The sequence below is a fragment of the Terrapene carolina genome, unplaced genomic scaffold, assembly GCF_002925995.2.
Source record: "Terrapene carolina triunguis isolate 2854851 unplaced genomic scaffold, T_m_triunguis-2.0 Scaffold148, whole genome shotgun sequence".
In the NCBI taxonomy this organism is placed as follows: domain Eukaryota; kingdom Metazoa; phylum Chordata; order Testudines; family Emydidae; genus Terrapene; species Terrapene triunguis.
In genome coordinates this window covers 4553899-4575793 of record NW_020664499.1, presented here as the reverse complement: position 1 = coordinate 4575793, position 21895 = coordinate 4553899, and the positions used below count along the sequence as shown (strand labels likewise).

At 38.6% G+C, this 21895-nt stretch overlaps 1 protein-coding gene across 2 annotated transcripts in view; it reads right to left on the bottom strand.

Moving 5' to 3' along the window:
- LOC113406893 (calcium-activated potassium channel subunit alpha-1) overlaps window positions 1-21895 on the bottom strand; it is a 911445-nt gene that overhangs the window by 218157 nt on the left and 671393 nt on the right. For both annotated transcript variants that reach the window (XM_026653744.1, XM_026653746.1), the window contains exons 8-9: window positions 20623-20793; window positions 18866-18957 (exon numbers count right to left, since the gene is read on the bottom strand). In XM_026653744.1, the coding sequence (XP_026509529.1) occupies window positions 18866-18957; window positions 20623-20793 (263 nt within the window). The remainder of the gene's footprint in view (window positions 1-18865; window positions 18958-20622; window positions 20794-21895) is intronic.

Here is a 21895-nt window from a genome sequence, read left to right as displayed (position 1 = left end):
TCCAATCTGTCCTATATCTGATTTGAAGATTTACAGCTTCCCCTTTCTGTGCCTATAATCATTTCCTTTCCCTACACCACCCATTTTTTCCATACAGTAAAATTTTTTAAAAAGCCAACATATTGAAAGTGTTTTGAATTCAGTTAGAATTGATTGATAGTAAAATAACGTTGTAGTAATTCAGAATCTGGGCTAACAGACTTGCTTTGATGGGAGTCTGCTTTAAGAGGCATTACCAAGAAATTTAGTCTGAAATATAGGCTTTGATTTAAAAAAAAGTGCCAAAATCTAACACGGTATTAATCAAAATTACTTTGTCGTATTATACTTTCAAGTTTCAGTGGAAAAGTTTCCCACTTTAAAAATTTCCCAATTTAAAAATTCACCTTGCAGTGCTGAAAACTCAAGCACTATAGCACTATGTTATAGGTCCTGATCCTGCAATTTCATCTACACCGGTAGATGCTAGCACTCATGCAGCATCTTGAAAGGGATACCATGTGCGTCTGAGTGAATCAGATTATAAAAGGAGAGCAGTGGCTAGTGCATTAGAACAAGGCACTGAACCTGGCTATATAAATGGAGCGATAAAATTTCTTTGAGTAACACAGAAATGTAAAACACCACCATAAATGGGTCAAAAGTAAATTTGATTTTAAAAACTATTTTCCTTTCAACAATTAGTAACACAAGTAAAGAATTATTTTATAAGTAAAGTAAGATTTCAACTTTCCTTGTGATAACTCAGATGCATCCCAGAATTTGGGCCATGATTTTTAACCTGAATTAAAGGTTGAATTAAAGCTTTGATATCATTTCTCATAATATTAATTTAACGAATTATTTTGATTCTTTACATTTTTGAAAAAGAAACAAGGGTGGGTTGAATATTTCAGATATCTGTGTTATTGTTAAGTGTTCATGGAGATTAAATTCATCCTATTTCTATAATATCAGTGTCTTCAGTGGAATTAGACCAATGATGAAACTGCTCTAATAAATCAATGTAATTTCATAGCATGTGAGGTCCTTGTCCTGCAAAAGGATCTGTAACAAGGTGGCTTGCCCCATAAGGGCTGGAGGGCTGAGGCTAGCCAACCCTGGGTTGCATGAGGGGCTTCCTTATACAGAGCAGCAGGAAGCTGCAGGGTGGAACTGACAGGAGAAGGAAGTCAGGGCCAGAGGACTGGGACTGGTGGCTTTGGGTGGAGCAGACTGGGACCGAAGAAGTCTGTGTGTGACAGAAGAACCAGGGCTAAGTATGAACGTTTGTGCTATGGTCATGGGCTTTATTTTGGGACTCTGAGGATTGTTTGAGCCATTCCTGTTGTTTAACCAGCCCCAGGTGGAGGCACTGTTAGCCACAAGAGAGACTGCATGGAGTTCTTATGGGCCCTGCAAGAGGGGGATAACTGGGGAAGGGTGCCTGCAAACTGACCCCTGGCCACAAAGGGGCACTCAGCAGGAGGCAGCTCCTCTGCAATTGGTGTACTTCGCAGAATTCGTGACCTCTGCCCACCTAGGAGGGAAATGGAAACTGAGAGAGTAACGGTCAATGGAGAAGGAGGACAATGTCCGCTTATTCGCAGAAGGCAGTAAGACTCAGACGCTCCTCCTGCAACTTTTGAAAAGTCAACAAAAGCAGTCTGAGGTACAGTTTTCCACCCAGTAGCAGTATCAGGAGTCTCAACATTAACAACTGGAGCAGTTTTTACAGCAACTAGAGATATTTCCAATAGTAGGACAGGGCAGGCCTGTCCTGGTGTTGGGAAAGTTGGGCCTGAGAACAATGCTGAGGTCTTTCTCTGAGTCTTTGAGTGGGCCGCCTGTGTGGCAGGCTTGGAAGATTCCACTTGCACAGCCGGCATAACACCATTTCTCATTGGGGAGGCTCAAGCTGGTTATAGAGCTCTGAGTGGCCCACAGTCAAATTTGTACCCTGAATTGAAAGCAGCCACATTAGATAGATTAGAACTGACACCAGAAGCATACTGGCATAAGTTCCACATTGAGCCATTTCCATGGGGAGCATGACCCTGTGTGGTAGCCCAGAGGTTGCAGGACCTGGCTGATCGGTGGCGGACTCTGGAGACAAACTTTCTGGGGAAAGCCATGGACCTCATTTTAGAGCAGTTCTTGCAGGTTCTGCCTGTGGGAGTTCAAACTTGGATGAAGCAATTTTGGTAGTCTTCTGGGGGTGGAAGTAGCGGAAAGAGCAAAGGCTTACTTGGAGGCTGAAGGAACCAAGCAGCTAGAGCTATAGACTCCCTTTACACAGATTCTCTATGCCTCTGGGAGTCCATTGTTTTCACAAGGACATAGCCTAATTCACCACCTCTCATTTCCTCAGAATTTCCAATCTCAAAATTATTATTAGCATTATAAAAATAGTACATTGCAGAACGATAGGGCTCTGCATGGGTGAATCCCTTTGCATGATCAGGGATGGAATTTGTTCACTTGTGTATATTTGTTCACTTATGTATATTTGTTCACTTGGTTATATTATCTTTTAGAGAGGCACTGGTTCCTTACAAAATAAGTTAAAATTCTGATAAAAGGTCCTTAAACCAGTACCATTATCACCAAATGTACAGTGGGTTAAGGCAAAGAAAAAGGATAACTAAAACATCCAGATTCCTGAAGTGAGATAATTAAGAACACACACTTAATCCATGTAAACTGCACTGTAAATGAAAACAGCTCCATCCCGAACAAGATTCTGCAAAACACATCTCCTTTCTCTTTACTTGTGCCTCCTCCGGAGAAGCCAATATGAAATGCAAATGTCTTGGCTGTTTATTGTTGGAGAAGTTATATCCATTTTTATTGGAAGAAATATAAAGAACTTGGAGGGGGAGAAAATCACCCTACCTATTCTGTCATAATAAATCAGAGAGAATGAAGTGAAAATTCCATTCAGCATTCTCTGAATATATTGTGTTCACTTTGTCAAGTAAGTTAATGAAATATGGCAGATATTGATCTAGATGTCTCTTTAAAACTATAATATTTATATCAAATGCATATGCTTTAATCTCTTTTCTAACTTCCTGCTTAGTCTTCTAGTCATGCCTTTGTCTACTGACCATCCTCTCTCTGCACAATAGTAGCAGGACGATATAGTTGGAAAGGAAACACAGTGGGGTGCTTGATGAGCCTACCTGTATTCTATCATTGTAAGGTGAGGGGAGTTTGGTAGTACCAAATGTTTATACTTTCCCTATTCAAACATATCAGGATCACTCTGTTCCAGTAAAAACTATCTGTGATTCTCATCAGAGACTGGATATACTATTCTTTTTTTTATATACTAGGTTAGCTGAACATGCTCCCTAAATAAACTAAATTAAACTACATTGTGATGTGCTTTAGCTTTTTATGACTTACATAATATCCCTCAAGACTTTACTCAATCAGGTTCTGATTCAGCAAAGCCTTTATGCATGTACTTAAGTCCATCCCTATTCACTTAAGCATGTCCTTAATTTTATTATACTCCCCTCTCCGAGGTAGTATAGAAGGGCAATAGGTTGTGAAAAGCCACCTTTGCATTCTTTCTCTTGGGCTCCTGAACTGAGCAGAGCTCAGCTGAACCTGATAATTTCGATTATTATTGGACAAAGAAGACCCACTTACATATATTAAGAGAGCAGAGTTTGGCCTTTTATTTATTTTTAATACTGCAGAGGATACAAGAAACGAATGACCTGACTCTCCACTGTCTTGCATCTGATGTAGCCATTAACCCTGTGAAATGAGGATGTAAAATACTACCAAATCAGAGCATGGCATTTTAACTTCAAAAAGTACTTGCATTTCCTAAACCTTTGTAACATGTAATATGCTGCTAAAGGTCTGATGCCGAGATCAGGCCCAAGATCTCCTCTAGCAGAAAAGGATAATGGAAAAACACAAGAATATACCACAGAATGCAGTTTGCATGACAATATTTTGAACCTAAAACTATAGTCCTGACACAGGCAAAAATCCCTATTTTTGTCTGCCTCAGGACTTTCAGATAAGGGTTCTACATTTCATGGCAAAGCAATCAGAGCTAACCAGGAAATATATCTTTATCAGACATTATAAACAACTTAGCTATTGCTGAACCAATCACTAATTCATTTTTGGCAGAGATGCTGCTGGTATACTGTACCATATCTTCTGACAGTCAAAGCTTGAGTTGTATTTCTTAAAAATATTATGCACTGATGCTTTTAAGTTCCTGCTTAACTGATTTTTATTGCAAGCATGTGGAATTACAGCTACTATTTTTACCTGCCTCTGTTCTCCTTCAGCTATTTGTTATGAAATAGATTTTCATTATAAAACCTTTCTATAGCACTGCCCAGTCCCCTGACCTGTAAGTATACTCTTATTAGGCAGGTTGAAATATCTCTATTCATGTGGTTATGGAAAGTGCACCTCATTTTAAAATTAATCCTGTTCAGATGGTCTTTAGTAATGGTGTATATCTCTCGAGACTGAAGAATGCCCACTATGTATATCTGCCTAAATCTAAAGTTTTACTATAAATGTACAGAGGATCAAGGGGGGCAGCCTTTTCATGTGTGCTTAGCTTTTATCACCTAAGCTTCAGATATAGTCACTTGGATGCCTACAGCCTACCACATAATAGTAGGCTATACATGCTTAACCTGAAGAACTCTGCAAGTGTCATTCCTTCAGCAGGAATGTTCCCTCTGTACAAGCATTGAAGTACTAGCATCACATCTCCCCTATGCTTGATCACTAACAGAATCCACAGCATTTAATGCCAGATCAGTCATAAAATCTTATGCAATAGTAAACAGTGTATCATAATAAAATCTAGCCACCCTGACTTTTTTTTTTTTTTTTAAATGGTAGAGAGTTTGGTGAACTTGGGCTGTCTTTACTTGGAAGCAGAGGTGAGTAGTCTTTCCCACTAAGAGTAGTCTTCAGTCTACTTAGTACACAAAATTGATTGGATGCTGACTGGATTGGCTATATCCTTGGCAGCAGATATTTATTTGGTGGGAGAGGTACTAAGGTAACATCATCTGCTCTCTGTGGTTCTAGACTGTAAGCTTCAGATTGTGACTTACAACAACAGTCATTGTAACAAAGAGATATTGGGTCCTTTATTGGAGAGACTGTCCAATGTTTCCTTTCAGGAAGGCAATATATCAGCTTTCCTCAAATGAGTAATTTATAGGCCTGTGCCCAGTTAGCAGTCAAATGACGCTAACAGTCTCATCACCCGCTAATCTTCCATTTAGGAACAGCTGTTGAGAAGGTTGTATTGGGGCTGCTGTGGCATCATCTGGGGTTCTTAGATTTTTCTGAACCCCTTCACGATTCACAGATTCCAAGGCCGGAAGGGGCCATTATGATCATGTAGTCTGACCTCCTGTACAACACAGGCCATAAAACTTCCCCAAAATAATTCCTAGAGCAGATCTTTTAGAAAAACATCCAATCTTGATTTAAAATAGTCAGTGACAGAGAATCTACCATGATGCTTGCTAAGTTTTTCCAATGATTAATTACTCTCACTTGTTAAAAATTTGTCTAGCTTCAATTTCCAGCCATTGGATTGTGTTATACCTTTCTCTGCTAGACTGAAGAGCCCATTATTAAATACTTGTTCCCCATAGAGATAATTATAAATTGTCATCAAGTCACCCCTTCACATTCTCTTTGTTAAACTAAATAGATTGAGGTCCATCATGCTAGAATGTTAGACCAGTTGGCCACAGCATTGCACTGGGAGATCATGTTCAGCTGATTCTCCACCACGACCCCTAAATCTTTTTCAGAGTCACTGCTTTCCAGGAAAGAGTCTCCCATTGTGGCCTGTATTCTTTGTTACTGAAGGTATACAGTTAGCCATATAACAACACATATTGTTTGCTTACTCCCAGTTTATCAAGCAACAGAGATAGTTCTTTATCATTGACCTGTCGTCTTCATTATTTAGCACTCCCTGAATTTCTATCATCTGTAAACTTTATCAGTGATGATTTTATATTTTATTCCAGGTCATTAAAAAAAGTGTTAAATACTGTGAGGCCAAGAACCGATCTCTGCGGAACCCCACTGGAAGCACACCTACGTTGTTTGGTCTTGTTTCAAATCTGGTTATGGCTTGGAGAATAAGACAGTCATTAATTTCCACCTGTGGTTTCACAAAGGGCAGGTGTTCACACTGATTCTTTTATGTCAGTCAACAGTATTTAATACCATTGGCAATGAGATGGTGTTGATGTTCCTGTGCACAAGTTGATGTCTCCACAAGAAACTGGAAGGGATATGTGGAACTGTGTTTGAGGGAATCATTTTGTCAGAGATATTCCAGATTGTACTATTGGGCAATTGCTCATGTGCCACAAAGGCTTTCAAGTGAGTTTTGACAGTGTGATATTCTGCCACTTTGTCTGTTCAACATGGATGTGAGGCTACTGATTTCCTCCCTTCTTTTCTCATTGAGGTAATGGGGGAGGAGGGGAGGCATGTGTGCAGTGTATCTATGGAGTATTTAGGAATTGAGCTATTGAAATTTTTCCAGTAAAAGCAATTTTTTTTAAAGGCCCTAATTAATTGGGTAGAAAAATGAGGAAATTCAATGTTTCTGAAACTACTAACTCCAGGAAAGTTGTACTATGTATAATGCTCCAATTCAAAACATGAATTTACACGACTTGATTCATACACTTGTAAACATCATCAGAGCCCCTCTAACTTTTTCACTAACACTGTGCATAGAAAGACAACATGCTCTAATGAATAAAGAGTAAAATTTTCAAAAGCTAAGTTTCTTAGGAGCCCATTTTCAAAAGTGACTCACAGTTACATTTTTAAAGGTATTTAGGCACCTAAAGATGCTGAGAGGTATTTAGTGGGATTTTCAATAACTCACCATTTGGCCTGGACTAGTTACTTGGGCAAAATTTTTTGAACTCTGGTGCTTAAAGTTCAGGTCCTAAATTAATATTTAGGCACCTAAATATAAGTGACCTGATTTTCAGAGGTGCTAAGCACCTTTAGACTCCACTGAAATCACTGGGAGCTGCAAGTGAACAGCATCTTTGAACATCTGCCCACTTTTACTTAGGTGCCTAAATGAAGAGTCTAGTTTTGGAAATGTTGATCTTAACTTTTGGAGTCAGAGTTCTTCCATCAGTCATACATATATACTAATTATATGTGGGCAAACTTTTAACATCTTGGAAGTTTTTCCTGTTTCCAGTGCTGTTTTCTGTCTCTGTAATCATGAATTCTACTAAAACTGTATAATCTTTCAAACTGGTACAGATTTTTAAGATCATCTCTTGTTCTTACCAAAGCAACTGGGGTGATTTAGGAATTAATTAATATTTGTGAAGCACTCTGAAAGTGAAAAGTGCTATAAGACAGTACATTCAGTGTATTATTACCGAGCAATGGATCATGCGCTGGAAATAAAATAAAAAAAAAAACAAGATCTTAAATATTTAAACAACATTAAATATTACCTCTGATACAGAATTTTACTTATTTTTGTGGCCAATAAATCAATGCAGAATTAAGAACCAAGAAAGAACAATCTCAAACTCTTCCTTTTTTCCATTATAAAAAACAGGACTTCAATAGACAGGTGGGTTTTCTTAGTCCATATTGCTATACTATCTATTCAGAAATGGAGGACTTCCATTCTTTTTAGACTGTGATAAGCATTATTTTATGCATTATTTCTGTGCATTTGCCATTTTCCACTCCTGAATACATTTAGAAACTGGGAACTTCCACTGATATCTATTCCGCCAATATGCAGGGCCGGTGCTACCATTAAGGCAAACTAGGCGGTTGCCTAGGGCACCAAAAAGCGGTGCCCCCAATTTTTTTTTTTTACAGCGTTCCTGGGCTGGGCTGCCGGTGTCGCGCTGACACGTACGGCTCAGACTCCCTCTCCCAGCGCAGTGGCCGCTCCACTTCTCCCGCCTCCCAGGCTTGTGGCGCCAATCAGCTGTTTGGTGCCACAAGCCTGGGAGGGGAGGAGAATTAGAGCGGGGGCGGCATGCTCGGGGAGGAGGTGGAGCAGAGGTGAGCTGGGGTGGGGAGCTGCCACACGGCTCCCCGGGGGGGGGGGGAGCTGCCAGGGGGGGGGGGTGGGGGGGGGGGGGGGGGGAGGGAGGCGCAAGGTGGAAGTTTCGCCTAGGGCGTGAAACTTCCTTGCACCGGCCCTGCCAATATGTAGGCCTTCCTTTATTCTTCTGGCATAAAAATATATTTGAAAAGTGAACTGCAAAATGTTGACGCATAAGAGAAATATATGATACTTGATATGCTACTTGAGAGTTGTGAATATCTCCTGAGCTAGACCATTATAGCATATTAATGTACCTATCAAGGCCTCAATCCTGCTCACATTGAAGTCAACATGTTTTGTCACTGATTTTTAGTGACAGCAGGATCAGGTTGTAAGGGACCAATCTTGCTAGGAGCTCAGCACCTCCTGGACAGTACTGATTATTTCATCTCCCGTTGCCCTTACCAGGAGTATGTTCAGCTACATCATACCACACATCCCAGACAGAAATATTGACATTCATCAGGGATTAATTTTATATACTTATTTCTCATAAATATGCTTTAAAGACTTGTTAAAATGTGCTGGCCCTAATTGTTCTTCACTGTCATTTTAAGGTCCAACCAGCCTACTAGGCATGGATGTCTAATAATAATATTGGTTAGTGGTATGATTGTTTTTTACTGACAGTGTAAGAACCACAGGCCTAGCAGTGGGGTCTGTAGGGTTCGAGGCAGGTGCTGCTTCTTTGTTGCCACCAGGGGCCCGCAAAGCTGCCACCATTAGGTACTGAGAAGCTAAGCTCTGCAGGAAGTCCTGCCTTGCAACAGCTCTGAGGTTTCCTGATTCTCTGGCACTCTCTGTATAAACCAGAAAGCCATTTATGGTGTTGTCTGAGCAACACAGTCCTCCAGTGTGCTTCTGCCTTAGACCTGCTCTCACCACTCCTCGCTGCAACTTGCCTTGATTCTAGAGTTCTGGCTCTCAATCTAGGCTTGGACTGTCTTTGGCTTAAAACCACTGCTGACCCCAATGAAAGACCCTGGCCTAACCCAACCCTGATTCTTGCCTCATGCTCTCTATTTGGTAATGGACTTTGACTTTGCAGTTTTGACCTAGCCTGGCACTGGACTGATCTCTGACCTTTGGCCCCAGTACTGAGCAGCTCACTTTATGCCCACGGGCTGCTCACAACCCAGCCCTGACACATAACTGTGCTAGTAAAAGATATAGTATAAGTGCATCTTCACTGATATAAGCACTTTTATGTTGCTATAACTGCGTTCATACTAGAGGTTTTGCTGGTATTGCTATACTAGCAAAACCCTCCAAGTGTAGACATGGTATTACATATTGCCCTTTTCATCTCTAGATCTCAAAACGTTTTACAAAAGCGACTATATTATCCCCATTTTAAACAGGTACAGAAAGACTTCACCAGCCTCCAGTTACACTGTGGGTATGTTTATACTATAGCCGTTGCAGCTGTGCTGCTATTGCACCAGAGTGCAGATGCATTCTACATCAACAGTAGGGGTTGTTCTTTCAATGTAGTTAATCCACACCTCCAAGAGGCAGTAGGTAGATAAGTGGAAGAATTCTTCCATCAGTCTAGCTGCATCTACACTGGGGGTTAGGTTAACCTACCTTTGGTACTCAGGGTGTAAGATTTTTTACAACCCTGGATGACGTTGTTAGGTCAATCTCATTTTTAAGTATAGACCAGGCCTGAGACAGTCAGCAGCACAGCTGGGAATAGAACCTAGATCTCCTGACTTCTAGCCAGCTGCTTCTAGCTCTTTTAAAAGGTATCTCAGATTTGGTTTACTAGATAGTATATGGTGAATAATCAGTATAGGAGTTTACCTAGGCTTAATTTCTAGCTGTGAGAGTCCATGTACACTGGATCAGCTGTAACCTACCAGAAGTACAGTGAGCTATCTGCTTGAGGGATTTTACTGGAATACATCAAACATGTCCTATGTGTAAACAGGAAATCCTCTTTCTTCCCCAGAGTACTTTGAATAAAGATTGGCAGAAGTGGGACATGTTTTTTTCCACCTCAGAGAACTTTCTATAAATGTGACAATGCACTCTAAAACCACCTGGAACACTTCTATAATGCAGGAGAAATTGCTGTTATTATGCCCACCTAACTGGGATTACTGCCAGGGAACAGATGCAGAGGAATACATTTCAGTGACTTTAACCTTGGATAAATGGCACAGTTAGTCTGTTTAAATAGCATATCTGATGCTGTTTGCAAGCCTACTCACAACAGTATGCTAGCATGAACGATCCACTGTGAGTCCTCCTATTCACTTTAGACAGCTTCCTTGCACAATTTTGGCTCCCATGAGTTAATTTTACCTTTTTTTAATGACTTGAGGATTTGTACATGGCTTATATTTAAAACAAGCCATGAAGCAAATTAATATCCCCCAGCATGATGTATACCTCTGAGACTCTGATAATGAAAAATGTGTATAATTGACATACTTCTGTTTCCACCAGGGTCTGAGTTAGTTAAGCAGATTCTACCTAAACTCAAAGCAGGGGATGAATACTTGCTTTCTTACTTAGATACCACACTAATATGGTCTACAACTAGAATATTCTTGCTTTCACATCATATACTGAAACACACAACACACGTGCATAATAATAACAAAGAAATTCAAGGCTTAGCAAAACTAGTAAAAACTGTTGAGTGCTGTGACATGCAAAAGGAGAGCATGCTAGAAGGTTTACAGGACAACAAACGAGTAAACCACAACTCTAGCATCAGCACTTCAGAATCAACCATACTTCCGTCTACTGCTCTAATCCTTCCAAATCTCAATATTTTTTGAGCTACTGTGCAGAAGATACCCCACTATTACTTTTGCAATCAACTGAAATTATTTGTTCTTGTATATTCAGTATGTATATTGTTCAGTAAGGAACATAAAAGGCTCCCAGCCCACTTCCACCATTTAAGGTGCTCTTTCACTGAATTGTTTTAAACTTTTTTAAAAAATGCTCCATCTGTCAAAAGACAACTTTTGTGCAGTTTGCATGGCATTAAGTTATCAAAAGCTTTAAGACTTCAAGCATTTTATGTATGATTGAAAACAATGCATTTCTCACAAGTAAAATCACCCCCAAAATTTCATGACTAATTTTCCACAATAGAGCTTGTGTGGAAATAAAAGGTCATAATTTACCAAAGCTCACTGATTTTCTTCAGCACTTCTGCCATCTCATGTTGCTCCATGTGGAATGTTTGCTTAGTAAATCACAGCCTGTATATTCTGTGGAACATGGGAAATCACTGCAATTTGAATACCTCATTGACCAGACTCATTTTCTTAGGCAAGAATTTGGACAGTAACAGCTGCCACTCTTGTGCTAAAACAAAACAGTAAAGACTTTAAAAAAAATAGGGATGGGACGGGAAAAGACGGCATTTTTAGATTTGAACCTAAAAATGTAAATTTACTGTGGCTAAGAAGTGGGCATGAGTTATGAGACCCAGACTACAAGATTTTAAGGAGGCTCATAAACATTGTTACATATCTCTGCCTACATTTCCATTTTTGATTTCGTAACAACTAATAGATTTTAAATAAGCATGCAGAAAAAAATGGAGACAGAAGAAAAGTTGAAGAAAGAACAAATAGGACAGAGTCTATCTGTTAATCTATTTAACAAGTGGGGTTACATCACTGGCCCCAATAACTGTAACTCAGCAGAGAGCCTCAAAATATGAAACATCTCTTTCCATACCAGCTGCTTGACTGGGAATGCTCTTCCAGTGGCCTAGCAGAGTACAACGATTGGGCAATCACATGTCAATGGATGTGGCAGGAAGCAGTATGAGGACACAACAAGAACTATTTCACACATCACATTTTCTGTAATTCTAAGTGGGTCTTCATTTGAAATTGGGGGCTTAGAAGAATGCTTAGCAGAAAATGATACACACCCCAGGTCCATAGAACAACCCATGTCACATTCTCTTATTACCATTTACATCCTAGTGGAAAATAATCGTACATGTATCAAATTATTTAATATAATAATCTAATGTCACTTTCTCTGGAGCTATGCCACTTATTATTGAAGCTAAAAAAAATCAAGGGTATGTTTGCCAAGGTATTCAGCTAAGTTAAAAAAAAAAGTCATTCTAATTCCTAATCAAACCAATATGTCTAATGAGTCCAAGATGGCCTGTCAACTTAAATTATCTGTTTGTCTGTCTGTTTACTGTATCTGTCTGTCCACAGTTCTTTTTTTATCTCTGTGAAGTTCAGTTATTGAGTCCCACGTTTCCTTCTGGAAGGAATCTCTAACAGATGATCCTTCCTGATGATATGTTGATGATTTGTTAATATATAGCTTATAAATGTAAGAAATCTCTGAGAAGCAGAGCAGATCATGAGAGAGGAGAAACAAGAGATTTTAATAGCTTACACAGCACTGCGGTTTGATTAAAATAAAAGTCTTAAGCACATGTCTTAACTAGAACAATATCTCAGGATGATTAAAATGTTTCTGATTTGAAAATTTAAAATAGTAACTTGCATTAATCTTTACTATCAAGGGATTTATGTATAATATGTATTTATACAGAGTCACATTTAGCTCACTTTTTTCATAAACAACCATAGCAGTTAGTATGAGTAAGGCAAGCAGGATTTGGCCCTAAGAACTATAGACTAATAATAAAATAGAAATCAGAGATGAAAAGAAGATCTATCCCTCTCCACTGCAGGATTATTCCTTACAGTATTTTTTCTAGTATTTTGTCCAGTCCCATTTTAAATGGCCCACTAATTTCTTTTGGGAGACTATTCTTCAGTGTTTGAATCAATTCTGATCATGTGAGCTACAAAGCATGTACATACATACAGAAAACAAATAAATAAGGGCCATTCTGATTCCAAGATTAATGAGGACATCATAAATGTAAAATAACATGTTAATTTAGGAAGGAGCAAATCAGTTCAGATCAATGAAGAACTGATTTCGAGCTTCATTCAAAACTCAAACAGAACTTGGCACCAACAATTTCAGAAACATTAATTTGGCTTTTGGGCTTTTTTTTTTTTCTTTTCTTCAGATGTCTCTATAATTTGTACTTTGGCTAGGACTAGAAATTTAAGTTCCAAAATACCACAAGGAAGAATACATTTGCAGAATTTTGTGTAGACAAAACCAAGAATCTCTGAAAATCTAATGAGAAAAACTGATCTCATGAGAACACCAGCCCGAATTTCATAGTAAAAAAGTTGGTTGGAGAAGTTCAGAAGAGCATCCAAACACTAAGTTGTCAAAGAGACTCTCCCAACCTTTCAGAGGTTGGCACAAATGGACTGACTTAGAAGTCTAGTGGCTGCACTCTAGAGCAGTGGTTCTCAACCAGGGGGATGCATACTCCTGGGGATACATAGAGGTTACATCAACTCATCTACATATTTGCCTCGTTTTACAACAGGCTACATAAAAAGCATTAATGATGTCAGTACAAACTAAAATTTCATACAACGACTTGTTTATACTGCTCTATATACTATACACTGAAATGTAAGTACAATATTTATAGTCCAATTGATTTTATAATTATATGGTAAAAATGTGAAAGTAAGCAATTTTTCAGTACTAGTGTGCTGTGACACTTTTGTATTTTTATGTCTGATTTTGTAAGCTAGTAGTTTTTAAGTGAGGTGAAACTTGGGGTACGCAAGGCAAATTGGACTCCTGAAAGGGGTACAGTAATCTGGAAAGGTTGAGAGCCACTGATCTAGAGTCTCTCGTCTGTTTCCCTATCAGCCTGCAGACATTGGACTTGGTGGTGTCCTGTTCATCCATATATGGTCAGCTGTACTGTGCTCTAAAATGTCCCCTGCAGGCTAATCCAGGAGTGCTTGCTGACAGGCTCCAAAAGAAGCCCCTTGTAGTTTCTGCTGAGCTGAAAGTTTTAAAATGAGAAGGACTATATATAGGGTATAGGGACTGGTTGGTAATCTCAGAACTCCTCAGAGTGCAATCACCAAGGGGAAATAATGACATCACAATATTCAAGATATAGATTATCATCTGGTAACTGGTGATACCCATGGTAAAAAATGACTGCCTGCTTTCTTGAGTTTATAATCTTTCCTATTTTGTTCCCTGATCTACAGTTCCTCTATTATATTGCACTTCCCAGATCACACAGCTTTTTCTCCCTCCTCACTTCATGTTATATCTAACTTTCCCCCCTCCATCTGTTTTTGTCCAGTATTAATCACTGCAAACTACTATGCCTGTTCTTCATGATCCTAGCATGCTACTAATTTAGTTAACAATTACTTCCACACCCTCATCCTTTGTAGCATGCAATATATCACTAGGTGCCTGATGTCCAGATATTATAATGGATCATATGTTACCATTGCCATTTGTAACAATATATATTATTCAGCAGTACAATACCACATTGTCTGCTAAATATACTTTATATTTAGAAATCCACCTATGAAATTGCTTGAATACATAAAACACAGCTCTTGTACAGTACTTGCTTTGTCTATAGTGAAATAAACCATATATAATACTGCACATAGCAGACTATAATATTTAACTCTGACTTTAAACTTCTCTCTGCTTCACACTTAGATAGCACCTTTCATCTGCAGAAAGCATAAACATGAATCAATTAATCCTCACAACATCCCTCTGGGGTAGGTATTAGTCTATTAATTATAATAATAAGTCAGCTGAGTCACAGAGAAATTACGTTATTACCCAAAGTCAAATAAGGAATCTGGCAGAACCAAAAACAGGACTAAGGCATTCAGATTGCTAACTACTAGACCATTCTTTACTTTACAGACTGATGGTGCAATAGAGAAATTAGAACCAAAGTTCTCAATATGAGAACCAAACTCCCACAGACATCAATGGGAATGCCACAGGCAATGTCATATATAGTACTTTGCATCTATCCACCTTAAATGGTCTTTTAAAAAAATATTTGCAAAAAAGGGCAGAACAGTTTAGCATACAAAATCTGGTCACTAGAAATTAATGGAAAGGAGGGAGGATAGGCAGTTGCTTTAGCTTATGGGACAGAACAAACAGGTTCCTTATATACTCACATTGAAAGTAGAAAGTATAGTGAATAATAATATTTTTATCATTACTCCCATTAGTAACATTAGAAAAGTAGATATGTTTCCCTTTATGATTGTCCCCCTGAATTAACTTTGTTTTTTTTATTTTAAACTTAAATTGTCCCTTTCTTACAATATGCAGATTACAGCATGCTCATTAAAGGATCTATGGTCATTTCATTCCAGTTATTAAACATGGCTCTCATTCTCCAAAGAGAAGAATTGTAAACGCAAAGATAATTATGGACTGAGGATTTTTTTTAAATCATTTGTGTGCTGCAGCCATAGTACAGTGGGTTGTAACTGTATCAGATATCATGAGGTAAGCAACATTTGAACAAGGTCAGTATTTATATGGGAAACCTCAGTGTGCTTTTTTGTGACATATGAAATACTAAATAAATAGTGTTGGTTATCAGTAAACGACACTTTGCTCAAAGTCAGTATTGAACAAATTCTCTTGCATGGTGTTCTATTGACTGTACTCTTAGAGGTCTCATTATTGGAACAGGTTGCAAAGCTGAGGTCCTACACATTTGATGTAACTAAAGAAAACTCACAGGACATTTTGCAACATAAAGCTCTTTCTATTCCCAAGCTATCTGTGCATCTCACCCCAAGCATTGTGTTTCTGTAACAAGCAAAATGAGTCTTATAGTTTGTAAAACATTTTGGGATCTTTTTGGTTAAAAGTCACTGTGTAAACAAGGTCAAAATTATTATTTTTTCTTGAATGACTGAAGGTATTGGGAATGCTTTATATGCCTAGGTTCCAGCTACTTCAATACGTATAACTTTACAGCAAACTCTCCCAAAATATATCCTTAGTCTTGAAATTGGATAATGCAATTTTATATTATTTTTGACATAAGAACTGGTAAATCATTTTTTTAACTTCCTACTATATGTAATACTGTAATTTGGATAGACACCTTATTTTATATATACAATATTTGTGATGTGTGTGTATGTGTGCACGTATGTGCGCATACACCCCACATACATAATTTATTTCTCAAAGAGAAAATCAAACACACATGCTATTTTAAGAGTCTGAACAACATCTTTCAACAAAGTTTAGCTGCTTTCATTTTGTAGACACTTTTAATTTTATCTGGAAACTTTTTGACATTAGAAATAGAACAACTGTAGTTTCTCATTATGTTTGCTGCCAGAATCTATGCTTGGTTGCTCAACTAAAGACCTTACATTGCTAATTACTTCCACATGCCCATATCCCAAGTGAAGGAAAACTTATTGGTTCTGACAGCCCATTCTCTCAACACTGAATTCCAAATGAAAACTCAAATTTTGGCCAAACATAACATTTCATCAATCTTGTTCTACTGACTGCAAAAGCAACATCAAACAAGGGGTGCTAATGGCTTTTTACTGAGCAGTTCCCAAGCTTATATTCTCTGATGATAGATCCACGTGAGCAAAGGACTTCTTTAAAGTACTTAGTAATTAGCTTTTGAACCAGGAAACAATGCGTAAAGTAAATTGAACAGTCTGTGTGCCGATGACAGAGTGAGTACAATTGACAAGCGATATGGACAGCAGAGACCAACAGAGAAAGAGCTAAAAACAAATAGAGCACGTATAAATAAAGCAAAAAGAAAAAGCCGTGATAAAATAAGATGAAGCAAGCCCCAAAGCTAGCGGGAAGCCTGTGATCTGGGAGTTGAGGCCTTCAGGGTGTTGGAGTTTGACTGAAGATCAGGTCCAAGTTTAGAGACAACAGAGCAATGCTGGGTACCAGTGACAAAAAAAGACTAGACTAGGGGGAAATGAAACTGTATTTTTATAACTGTATTTATTAGATCATATTCTCTGCTGATGAAACTCCAATAAGAGTTACACCAGCAAATGCTGTGGTTTTATGTTTGAAAAGCTTCTAGACTTAAGAAATCTGGGACTGCATATAGGAAACTGAATAGACAGATATTAAGAGTAAACATTTGGGAGAAACTAGTGATGCCTCTCTCTCATGGTCAGAGAAGGCAAATGACAATGAAAATGTTTTTGTTAATCTTGAGGATTATAGACCCAACTGGTCTGAGTGAACTGTGCTAGCAGATTCCGGTACTGGTAGTAGTTGTATATTTTAGGCATTTGAGAGTATCTTAAAAAAAGCCGGGCCGGGGGGTGGGTAATGATTAAGGAGTTCTCTGCTTCACTGGGACATATTGTAATGCTCAGTGGTGTAAAAAATCAGTGAAGGAAAAGCTTTTACTTGTGGATCACATGATGTAAATCTGTGCTCAGGAATTAGCTGGTAAATGGTTACAGATCTTTAGAGACTCTCAACTCAACAAGGAAGAGAAATAACTTGATATTACCATATTCATGTCACATGAACATCATATGTAAAGTGATGGTTTCAAAGGGACTAAACTGAAATGCTTAATTCTCAAAGATGAGGGGAGGGACAAACAATTTGATTCCACTAAAAAAGGATTATTCAGAGTATCCTCTATTATGTTCTGTGGGAAGGTGTATGTGAAAGGTCTTGAGGACAACAGGCCAGTTTTCTCCATCTATTCACTGGAATGGCAGAAGGATGAGCTGAACTAAAGGGAAGATGGGAAAACTAGTAGAGTGGGGCAGAAAAGAGAATATTATTCTCTCAGTACATAGACCTTATTTGAGACTATTTCCCAACAGATCTAACATGGCTTTCAGATAGACTTGGTTGTAACATGGTCAAGATGGAAAAAAAAGGCATTCGATGGAAATGTAAAGCAGTTAATTTTTGAAGGTTTATGTGGCCTGTTTAAGCATAAGTGTTGCTACCAGCCAAAAAGAATTATTCTTATGTGGTTATAGCACTACTCTGATAATGAATTCATTTTTTTTTTTTTTTTAGGATTAGCATATCTTTTTTCAGGGTAGGGTATGTAATGGTTTTAAAAAGGCTGTTCTAAATCCTGAGAAGTGCCGAGCACCTGCAAACGCCAAATTAAGTCAATTGGAGCTGCATGTAGTTAGCATCTCTTAGGATTTGATCAATGAAAAGTAGCAATATCATCTTCCAGTGTGGCCATCATAATGAAATAACCTGAACAACATAAAGGGCCCATGTTGTGTTCTGCCATACCCAATTTTCTCATGGACTGAGTAATTTCAAAATGACGACCAGTATAATTACTTGCTCAAGAGACAATCAAGTGATGTCTAACTGGTTGATGCTTAGAAAAGTGTGATATGACCTTGTTCCACAAGCTAACTGCAGATGCAATAGCAGGGTTCCTTCCAGAATATATCAATTTAGTGGTATCCAGAGACTCTCTAGAAAAAGGGGCAAAATATTGTGACTTGTACCTTAGCATGGCCCAGGTCTCTAATAACATAGTGTGACAACTCTCTGGTGGTGACATTTGATGTCACAGAGCACAAGCATATTAGGGAGTGTCCATGAGTCAGATGTCACCACATTCAGGGGTTCTTTAGCGTGTCACAACCACACCTGGTCTTTTTTGACTTACTTTCTGCCTCGGGTTGAGTTAAAAGTCCCGCCGTATTTCTTCCGATTAAGGATGAGAGCAGCAATTTCTGGCACGTAGCGAGCAAACATTGCCTACATGCATGAAACAAAAAAACAAAAAAAGAAAATGGCATGCAGAGAGTGTTCTACTGCAGCAGAGGCAGCAGAGCCTCTTGGAATACTTACTTTCTTCCACTAACCGCACTATAGGAACCACCATATTTCTTGCGGTTTCCTATTAACTCTATGATTTCAGGGACGTAGCTGGCAAACATGGCCTAAGAAGAAGATAGGAGACAGAAGAAAAGACTAAAAAGAGAGGCCAAAGAAAGGGGGATGATGAATATTTTCAGAAGATATATATCTTTTAAGATCTGAAAATGCAAAAGAATTAGACCTTTAAAAGTATTTTTAAAATTAAAAAAAAAAAAGGCAAATTATAAAACAAAATAAGAGGGTTCAATGTAAAAGTTGGTCTTGAAGAAGATGTACACTTGGTAAACTAAAGTAATGGTCAAAAGAGGGAAAAAAGCACACAAAACAAAAGAAGAACAAAATAAAGTCAAATTGGCATCTAATTGTAAAATATTGGCTGTGTCTAATTCTTCCTGAAGAAGGGGGAAAAAACTCTTCAAAGATTACATGCTGCAAAAAACAAAAGTGGATATTACTATTGTTACTTTTTTTTTTTATTTCTTTTTTTTTGGAAGATAGGTGGACTTTTTTCCCCTTAATGAAGATTCAAAAGAAGACAAAAACAATATGGTGCCAGGCATTTGCCCGCTCTCAAGAATCAAAATGTTGTCAACTCCCCCCAAAAAACCCAAAACAAAAACAACCTTTTTCAAAAGTTTTGTTTTTGAAAGATTTGTAAGAACACCTGACAGAAAAAGGTAGTAAGGAGAAAAAAAAATGATCTGCCATGTTTTGTCCAACAAACATCTTGCTTGTGGCTGGATACTTCTAAGAGCTGCTGCCAGTCAACTTGGTCTCTTTATCCATATGCAAATATGTGTGTCTTTTGTATGTAAGTGCATATATATTATACATATTGCATTGATAATGTATCTGTTATACATATACCTCCTACAGAGAGACGTATGCATATGTACAATAAATATGTGTATAACAATACATATATGCATGTAAATGTACAATACATATATTGTGAATGAATTTTAATTCACACTTACCTTACAGAGTATAAATCTTAACATAAACTGCTCTTTTAAAAGACAAAATGCAGCAGTTGCTGTAGTGGTGCTAGCAATGATAAAAAAAGATAATTTGACATAGAACAATTAGTAATTTTAGTGCTGTGTACATACTTATTTGAACAGGAAAAGAAGTGATACAATTTGCTGAGTTAAAAGGAAATTTGTTATGTTTATACTAAACGTAGTCTACTGTGAGTGAACATCATGACATGGTTGCATGTTTGAAATTAAAGAGAGCATGGTTTGCTAATGTCTGGATCAGGCATGCTGCTCTTTAAGGCAGTACTAAGCCACAGTGTTTGTTGGAATTCTGGGAAGGAACACAGAGGGTGAGGGAGGGCTCTTGAAACCGCAAACTTCCTTCAAAATATCAATGACCATCATCAAACAATGCACAGTTAGTGTCACTGAAAAGTAATGGACTGTAAATAATACTGTAAATAGAATTGCTAAGGCACTTCATGTATTTACATGCATTACTTTCTTAAAATATATTAGAGTTATTCTTACTGTAGATTAATGACAATTTCTACAAAAATGTGACAAGATCTGGCTTAACAAGATACTTGTCTTATAAAAAGAAAAAGATATGCAGCTGAATTGTTTAAAATTCTTATGATTTTAACTTACTAAACCAGATGCTACAGTTCAGGTTGCTGCTTAATAAACTTTAGGGGATATAAAAGAGCTGGTATTAAAGTAGTAGTAGCAATAAAGAGATTTTACCAATCCCCCGAGGATGAAGAAGACCATGAAAAGGCGACCAAGGGTTGTTTTTGCATAAACATCTCCATAGCCAACAGTGGACATTGTAACCATTAGTAAATAAACACATTCCCAATATGTAAGTGGTTGGTTATTTTGGAAATTTTCCCATGGATCCCCTGAGTTCTCCACCTACAACATAAAAGGACAAATATAATGATTTAATAGGGCAATAACAGATTAATACTAGTTGTAATTACTTACTTTTGTCTAATTGGCATGCATATAATGCTGGAAACATTTTACCAATAAAGAGCCAAATTCTGCCTTAATTAGAGTTGTACAATTCCACTGCTACCATACAGGGTCTTCTTGCTTACGTTACTTGTGGAAAACACTATCACTAATCATTACCAGGGCCGGCTCTAGGCACCAGCAAAACAAGCTGGTGCTTGGGGCGGCACATTTTTAGGGGCGGCATGGCCGGCGCCAGAATGCCACCCCTAAAAATGTGCCCCGGCCGCCCTAGCTCACCTCCACTGCTGCTGCCGCTCGCGCACCGCTACTCGTCCTCCCTCCCAGGCTCTCAAGCCTGGGAGGGAGGGGGAGCAGCAGTGCGCGAATCAGCTGTTTCGCGCGCCACGGCCGCTCGGGGTCACCCCTCCCTCCCAGGCTCTCAAACCTGGGAGGGAGGGGGAGATCCCGAGCGGCCGTGGCGCGGGCGCCGCTTCTCCCCCTCCCTCCTAGGCTTGAGAGCCTGGGGGGAGGAGGCAGGGAAGGGGCGGAGTTGAGGCGGGGCTGGGGGTGGGGTAATTAAAAAACGTGGGGGGGGCGGCCAAAATTGTTTTTGCTTTGGGCGGCAAAAATCCTAGAGCCGGCCCTGATCATTACTAGAGTATTTAGTTCATAATGGAATCCAGATTGTCTCATTTTCCTTTTCCTTCTAAAATAACGCATGGCCAATGATGTCATGTACATAGTAATGGTCGTTAGTTAACCACATGTATACGTCATGAGAAACAGATCTCTGGCTCCAAAAACTCATAACTTTTTGTTCCATAAGCACAAGCTTCTACAATCAAAACTCAAGTCTTTACTAGCTATCAGCAGAACATGATTTATGCCCAATCATCAGAGGGAAAGATAATTACAAATGACTAAACAGTTGAGCAGATCTCACTATACCCAGCAGAGAGAACTGCTACACATATCAAGAGTTCATTATGGCCTGACCAATGAATTGGTTGAGCTCTTGTAAGCTACAGTTCTTTTATAACCCCCTATTTTCATGCAT